The sequence below is a fragment of the Eimeria maxima genome, genomic scaffold (assembly GCF_000499605.1).
Source record: "Eimeria maxima Weybridge genomic scaffold, Emw_scaff50, whole genome shotgun sequence".
Classification (NCBI taxonomy): domain Eukaryota; phylum Apicomplexa; class Conoidasida; order Eucoccidiorida; family Eimeriidae; genus Eimeria; species Eimeria maxima.
The window spans coordinates 71,901-79,928 of NW_013566551.1; the positions used below are offsets into that span (position 1 = coordinate 71,901).

Genomic DNA, 8,028 nt, shown 5'->3' on the forward strand with positions numbered 1-8,028 from the left:
ACGAGAACGGGTCGCTCACCTGTCAAACTGAAAAGAAATAGGAATGGATTCTCTGTTGTGTAGTAGTACTTTTTCTTCACTGGTACGCCCAACAATCGTCGGCGGAAAGTTTACTCTTGACGTCTCAAGCGTAACATGAGGCTCAGTAGCCCGTCCAACCAAGAGCAATGTTTGCACCAACTCCTTTGCTGATTGCCGCAATGAGGCACACACAAACAGCTCAAGGGAAGCGGGACCCTTTTAGGTTCATACAAGCACTATTCTCTTCCATCTTACAGTAGCAAATAAGACATTCATCGTCGTGTGCCTAATCCGCCATAGTTATCACAGCAAAAATTGAATTTTTTACTGCTGCTCGCTTGAGCAGAATTGCTGGGAGGATGAATATTTTTCTGAATTGACGCACACGGTATTGAGAAGGTCCATAGCCTTTCGCTCACACCCAGCTGTGTCGCGGAGTATTCAAAGACGAGTTCCGTTTTCTTACACGCGAGGACCCGTCCACGGCGAGTCAAGCATCTAAAAGGCTGAACAGAGATGGTGGAACTTGAAGGCGTCGTTGTGATATCATTGGGGACGTGCGCAGGTTCACACTCGAAATCTATGTCACATGCAGTCGGGTTGTGCACATAAATTCGCCTTGTGTGGTGGACACCAACTCCGACTCCTTCAATTTCCAGAACCTGCAGTTGTATACAAACTATGGTTAGTCACAAAAATGTCTGCATCATTTTATGGGGGAAGGTTTTTAAATAGGTGTATGAATGCATAGACCTTTAGTGAACTTTGCATGTTACGCAGCCCTCGAATCTGTGTGTGGAAGTTCAGCAGCCCCAGAGGGTCACGCATTCACGCTCACAGCCACGTTATCGGAAAGCGGGAGAACGGAGCTCTGTGAGCGTCGTTCGAGATAATCTGTCGGAGGGATTTCGAGGTGGCAGATCGGTCGAACAGCGGTGGCAGTCACTGGTATGGAGAGACGCGACGATCCGTTCACTAAATTAGGGAAACTACAAATGAGGACTCTGTCAAAATCCGCCATAGTCTTAGGAGAAAATGTTATTTGAACGGTCTGCAAGGAAAAGGAGAACAGGTTGCCACCCTTGCCACTTTTGCCTCCACGAGCTAAATTCAAGCTCTTGTTTACAACAACAACCGGCTAACGGCCACTGGAGACTGCCTTGCAAGTGGAAAAGCAAGTGTACGAGTAGCAACAAGAAGCATGCTAGTGTTACCAGTTATTATATATTTACAGTGATTAGTGAATTGCACACCTGCTGCCCGCCACTGGAAATGCGACCCCGGCAAGGTGCCACCTTGTAAAAACAAGGGTCATCGCGCTCATTCGCTTTCTCGAAGAACATTTCATACGGTACGGAGACGGCAGAAGTATTAGTCTGTACCAAAAGCGTATCACGTTTATTAACGAGCAGTGTACAGGAGTGTGAAGTAATGAGAAAGAGCAATGGAAAAGCCTCGTAGGCGTATGAGCGGTTGGTCTCCCTGCGATAATTGTGACCCATCAGATACTACAACTCACTAATGTAAAAGAGAACAAACGCGACTTGAAGAGACTTGTGGCTTCAAAGTCAATCCTTTCAATATTAACTTCACACTGGCGAACGTCGCTCGCAACGGAGATGTACAGCATCAGCTCCTCTGGTGACGGCACCTCTATTTTTGTTGGTGCTGCTCCATCTGATTTGGAGTCAGCCTGCTTGTTCTTAACCCTTCCCTTGATTTTCGGTGGAGTCTTTGAAGAACTGGGACTGTTCTCCGAGCACTGTGAAAACAAGGCTGTGAAGTGGAGTGGGTGGCGAATTACACTAATCGGTTCGTCACTCTTGAAGGATAGGTTCACCAAGCAGGAAGTATTTGGAGTAATTATACCTCCCCCAGGTGTGACAGTCAGCCTGTCCTTCAGTTGCCCTAATGACTCCATGTTTAGGTCGAATGATATGGCCTGTGTCGAGACGTTCCGAAGCATAAGTTCCTGAACAACTGTCTTACCCAACGGCACGTCGTCAAACATGAAGTGATTCCCATCAAGGAGTTCCCCGTCGCCTGTCCTCAAGCCAGTTTGATTTGCTGTGTCTACTACAGACCAGATGAGCTCTTCTGCAAAGGCGCATCCTTTAATGTTGATCTCAAGATTTTCGAAAGGATTAGCATGAGTAATGATGCGGAATTTGTAGTCCAGTTCTCCTGGTGTTTTCGGCCGGTAGGCTAGCTGAAAGGCAATCACAGGGGACCCGAAGTTTTTTCGACGACAAGAGCGTGTTCTCCTTGGTTTGTTTAGCGTGCACTAGGGCAATGGGCACGCATGAAGCCCTTTTAGCGTTGCAGCTCTACAAATCAGCCATCGTTGGCGTTCTTCCTGCCCTACAGGGCTTGTGGACAAGTGAAAAGCTTAATCAACAGATGTTTAGCGTACGGAGAATATTTGCTCCTCTTTTGGCTTCAGAGTCATTGAGCTGGGCAAATCAAAATCAATGGAATCGCATGGTGGCAGCTGCACACGAGCTGTTGCAGCAATTATCCCTTCATTCTTAACGACTACCGGTATCGTCGCCGTCCGCGAGACAGCGATACGCCCAAAATCGAAGAAGGGCAGGTGGCTCTTCGGCTCTGAATCAGTGCATCGGCACTTATTAGTAATTTCCGGCGTTTTCTGTGTATTACTTTGCATGTTGATCTGGCTACCGCGTGCAGACGTGGGCATACGATTGATTATATGGCAGGAGACTGTCACGCGCTAGATGAGTGCACTTACTTGTTTCCTTCTGCACAACAGACGCTGGGAAGGCCACACTTATGCTTGGGAGAGTCCCTTCGCCACGGAGGTCAAATTGCGCCTGCCCAGTTAGTGGATTAGCGGACTTTTCTACTGCTATTCGAAGAGCCGATGTGTACTGCTGAAGGGCTGTGGGCTTGAACGACACCGTTGCGTGGGCATAATCGTGAGGGGCAACAACTATGCGCTTCGGTTGTACATCAAACGCTAAATCGTCCGCTACCTGTTGCTGCAGAACGAGCACAGGCAATTTCGAGGTGCAGATGGCTCAGGGTTTTACAGCTACAGCTCCCCTTTAGCACGGGTTCACAGTGGTTGCGTTTCTGGTGTTAAGGAGCAGGACACTTGCATTCTTATCATGTGGGCCTCTAGGAGCCTGCTTGATCTCGAAAATTATCTCAGCTGGAATAAGCTGCGGATTGTCGATGCGAATCGTTTCAACGACTGCCGACGCCGATCCTGGAAAGCCAGCAATTACGGGTCCAAAGCATAGGCAGTTTTCATCTTGCACGAAAATTGTCCCGCTACGTTTTTGCCATATGGCGTAAGCCTCATCCATTGAAGTTGCCAGCGCTTGTTCTTGGAAGAGCTGTTCCGGCTGCAAATGACATCTCGTAAATGCAATGAGTTGTCAAGAAAGAAACAAGTACGGGGAATGTAAACAAAACATGAACCACGGGTACTGTGAAATCGACGGTGGTGGCTTTTCTTCAGTGAAAAACAAACTGCAGAGGATTGATGTTGTTTTGTTGCTCCCCATTTCAGCTATGGGTCCTCACTTCGAGACTGATGCATGGAACGCTGCTTTGGCCTTGAATAAAATAGCTTGCAGCCGGCCTAACCGGACCGTATGCCTCGAAATCTATGGGAGCAGAGGGATCTGCAAAGAATGCAGCGATTGGGCCGATGGAACTCACAAAACCTTGGTCAGCATGTCCCATCCTCACGCCATTAACCTGCAAAAGTTTAGCAGAGCCGTGACGCAGGGAGGATTTGTCTGTACGCTAGCTATTAACTCTGAGCAGTCCAGCTGTGCAGTTTTAGAGGGACTCTACAGAATTCAAACGGGAACAACCTGACCAACCTTACCAGAAGTGCTAAGCTAATAGAATGCGATGCGTCGCCTTGAGCGCTGTACTCGACTTGTATTGATGCTTTAGTCCCCGGGTCCAGCTGGCCACGTACAGGTACGATCTTAAACGGCCCAAATGTTGCTCCAAGAGGCCTTTCTGGAGACTTTCCTTGTATTTTGGCCTTCCCTACCTTTTGTTTCTCCCCCTTCTGAACAGTTTCGGGTCCTCGAGCTGGCTCTTCAGGAGCAGTAAACATGCACTCTTGGTTGACCAGGTACCAGTCAAACGAGAAACGGCCCTTATTTTCCAGTTCGAAGAAACTGAGATGGCAACAACTCACGAGGAACAATATGCGCCTTTGCACGTAGTTACTGGGTTGCTTTTTCCGTTTTTAATAAACTGCCTTGGTATTACCTCGGACAAACTTATCACAGTTTGATGGCAGTTGTGATGGGCTGTCGTCGCATTCAATGTGTGATGTTGGGTCTCAAACGCATGCACCAACTCATTTAAATATTACAGTAAAAACGCCAAGCTCAAATACTTGACCTACAGCAGGCTTGTCTTGCCACTTTCTATTGGCCCAAAATTGAGACCCCGCGGGGGTGACAAGGACACTTCATTGAAGGCTATGATAGCCGTGACCTGCAGGGGTGGTTGTGGCGGTTCCATGTGACAGCCCGATTCTATGTCCTTGATTGTGAGGGCGAGTTCGTCTGTGCCAGTTAGTTCAACTTCATGCCTGGCGCTGATACGTGCAACTCCCTTCCGTTGTTCCCCTGCTTTAACTTCGCCGCTTTGAGGTGTCAACGTTAGGAGGTTTCGAAGCCTCGGGCTACTGAAGCTGAATCCAGAAAAATCACCTGGTTCAAGCCTCCAATTTGCCGCATCCATGCTACGAAGTAGATGAATACCTATAAGAGGTGCTTGAGTTCTTGCGGGCCCTTCATTTCTTGGCTACACTTGTAGGATTTCCGCAAGATTTTATTGCCAGGGGCAGTCTACTCTCAAACCAACAGTGTCATGGTTTCTCTCAGAAAGCAAGAAGGGGATAGATTGTTTGCGATTAGCCACCCTGTCAATAGACGTACTCAATGTCAAATTCAATAGGATATTTTCCTCTGTTAAATAAGGTATAGGGTATCTCGGCCTCCTGGTAAGCTTGAACCTTGCCGAAGTCAAATACTCGTGTCTTTGATTGCAGCTCGATTCCAGCATCAATACAAAAGGCTTCTGCCGAAACTGATCCAGCATACGCAAATTAGGGCGATTCCCCGTGTTCTGAAGGGGAAGGAATGCAAAAGACGAATTGGTGTTGTAAAGTGGCGATGGCGCTGCTCACTTTGCATTATTTTGACTTCGGAGCCGTTTGCAATCCCTTCTACATCTGTACATCGAAAGGTAAGACGGCACTGTGCTGTAGACGGCTTTGGGGGAGCTTCGTAAACAATGTTAAGTGGCTGGCTCGAGAATGCATCCAAGGTTCCACCTTGCTCAGGGTCGAAATAAAAGCATTTTGATGGCACCTCTTGCGTTGTGAAGTTCCAACGAACTTCAAAAGGCGTTGGGTTCTCAATTAAGACAGTTCTACTCACACCGATCACCCCAAACAGTGCAAATTCATGAGGTATAAAGAGGGAAGTTTTTGTCTTTTCCACGAGGATTTGCATGCTCAAAAACTTCCGGCCATCATTGAACTGCGAATTATCGTGGTTCAAACTGTGGTTACGACGGGCGTTCCGAATATCGGATAGTTAAGTATGCAGCGTTGCAACCAGTATTCCAGCCTATGGGCTATGCGGAGCCGCAGTAAAGGCCATTTTTAGAAGTGACTAACCTCCTGGCAGTCTTCCCTGTGAGAACCCTTCCAAACATGATGTTCTCTGCCTGCAGGTTTATTTTGGGTGCCACACAACGAGATGAAAGCTTGACTTCCAGCGGCCGTTGGTTGTCCGAGAGAGTGAGGATTAATTTGTCTGTAACTTCGCCTTCGCTCTTGGGTAGGCACCATAGATGCATGTGTGCCAGCGCATTTGGCGTGAGTGTTATTTCAGAAGGAAATAGAAGGAAAATTGGATCTCCTGCTTGTCCCTTCTGTGGCTTCCGTCCTCTGGTAGTTTCAACTGAGCAACAGAGGCCGCATCAGAGGCTAAAATTCTTCCGACCGGTTTTTCATCCAAATACGCACTGCTGACAGTGAAAACCAGCTTCCGACGATTGAATATTGTTAACATGTGGATAAACAACAGGGCGTATCGGTTCCCCTGGGAGGCCTTAGAAAGTTTGATCTAGCTTTCCCGATTGTCACCCTACCAGCTACCAGTTGCCTCACCCTCTGTATTATTCGTTCCAACGAAACTTCCCTTAACAGTGGTTGTGAAGGGAGACGCATTCTGCAACGTTAGCGGGGTCATAAAGTCGCAAAGCTCTGGCGGAATTGCAACGAGGTCTAGCTCCTCGGCTGAAGAAGTCTTGGAGTACAGGCACTTTACGTTTGTTGCTGAGCGCCCCGCAAGAAGTGGCCCCCAGTCAAATACGCCCTGTGGAGTAACACGAATTAGCGTGCAGGTGGTTCCGGTTCACCCAAAGTCAACGTTTCGTCAGCAGCTTCCAACCCCATCCAATTGTGCGTTCTAGAATACCAGCAGAAGAATGAGCAACTCGTAGAAGTCGTCCTTGCGAGAAACAGCATTGTAATAACCCATGTATCACTGCTAGCTTTGCAGCTCCTCCAAGTTGCCCTTAACTTTGTATGTGCTACGCTGTAGCTATCGTTTTCAGCTATCGTTTTCAGAAGTTGACGAGTAATGCGCGGCAAATTATAAATGGATACATATAGTTTGAAGCATAGATATACCTCACTGCTTATGTAGGTCTTTTTTATAGCACACTGAAGAGGTCGTTCTTCTATCGCATGTTCAAAACAGCCTTCAGGAAAATTAAGCAACCTTGGTAGAGAGCAGGTAGCCTTTGCTGCAAGCAGGAACGTTTGAGGGTCTCCAACCACTGAGAAGTGTAGAGTGCATGCAATCTCTCCCTCTTCGTCAGCATAGCATTTGAGGAGCAAGCGCTGCTCCGCTTGGGGCTGCAACGTCCACCTGGAGGCCTTCGTGAACCCTGGTTCCACTGTCAATCGTACTGCTAAGCTCTCTTCTTCTCCGCTGAGTAAAACACATTGTTTTGTTCTTGCCATCGGGAATCCTGGGTGAAATATTCCAAATCGAGTTAATTTCTGCAGTTCTTTCTTGGTGCATCGGGTAGCTTAACGAAGAGGAGTACTGCTTCATATTCCTATATGCGGCCATCCTTACCCTTTCTCCTGCTTCGTCTTTAGTTTGGCTGTAATAGAAGACGCCACATCCTTTGGCCTTTTGGTTCTGTTTCTACCTTCTTCTTCCTCCACCTTTTCCGTCGGTGTAGTCGGTACAGGCGCAAACAGAAAGAACTTTGCTGGAGGCTCCAGTGCAGGGGAGGAGGACGGATAGTGGACAACTTCCCGGAACTTAGGTCCAGGCACTGGTGGCTCAGCAGGAATTATAGGTTCTCTAAGGGGCTTTAGTTGGGCAAGCAGGGATTCTATTGGTTGCGATGAATTAGCATAACCAGTGGAGAATGATATGAGGCGCTGAAAGGAGGTTAGAGACGTCCTGTGGCTGCTTCGCCTGGAACCATTATGCGAAGGAGGAGGGAGAAAGGATTGTTCCATTTCAGTCCTTAGTTCCCTCAGTAGCTCGGTTTCGGCACACGAATATGCTGCAATTTGGTCTTGGACAAAAGATTGTGCCATTCTGGTTGTACTGAGGTACCCTTCAAACCTCTGGCGCGACTGTTGAAGCGACTGCAGCTCGTGTTTCAGGGAGTCTATATTTCCATCGGTAAGGTGCGCAGGTGCTGCGTGGCTTTCCCCCTCAACAGCGCTGGGAGGCTTCCTCTTCTTCACGTCGGATTGCGTAGTTGAAGACTTAGATACAGTTTCTGCTCCTTTGCCATAGTCGAGTTGCTCTCCAATCTCACGTTCCCTGTGAAGTTGCTTCATCAGAAGCCCCTTATAGAATGTGATGCCTTCTGACAATACGTTGGGAGTTGATTCTCCTTCGTGATGTACACAATCTGGTTGTCCAAACTAAGACAGGTACAGTAAAGCAAAAGGGATCGTTTACA

The 8,028-nt window shown here is 47.9% G+C and overlaps 2 protein-coding genes across 2 annotated transcripts; both read right to left on the reverse strand.

The window, feature by feature from the left end:
- Positions 1-841: 841 nt before the first annotated feature.
- EMWEY_00008180 (hypothetical protein) lies at positions 842-2,689 on the reverse strand (the record flags this gene model as incomplete). Its single annotated transcript, XM_013482055.1, has 4 exons — positions 842-1,072; positions 1,275-1,397; positions 1,541-2,230; positions 2,435-2,689. The coding sequence occupies 4 exons, from the start codon at positions 2,687-2,689 to the stop codon at positions 842-844; spliced, it is 1,299 nt and encodes a 432-aa protein (XP_013337509.1).
- Positions 2,690-3,089: 400 nt separating this feature from the next.
- Positions 3,090-4,761, reverse strand: EMWEY_00008190 (hypothetical protein; the record flags this gene model as incomplete). The annotated part of the gene is made up of 4 exons (XM_013482056.1): positions 3,090-3,392; positions 3,637-3,750; positions 3,884-4,187; positions 4,421-4,761. The coding sequence occupies 4 exons, from the start codon at positions 4,759-4,761 to the stop codon at positions 3,090-3,092; spliced, it is 1,062 nt and encodes a 353-aa protein (XP_013337510.1).
- Between the last annotated feature and the right edge of the window lie 3,267 nt (positions 4,762-8,028).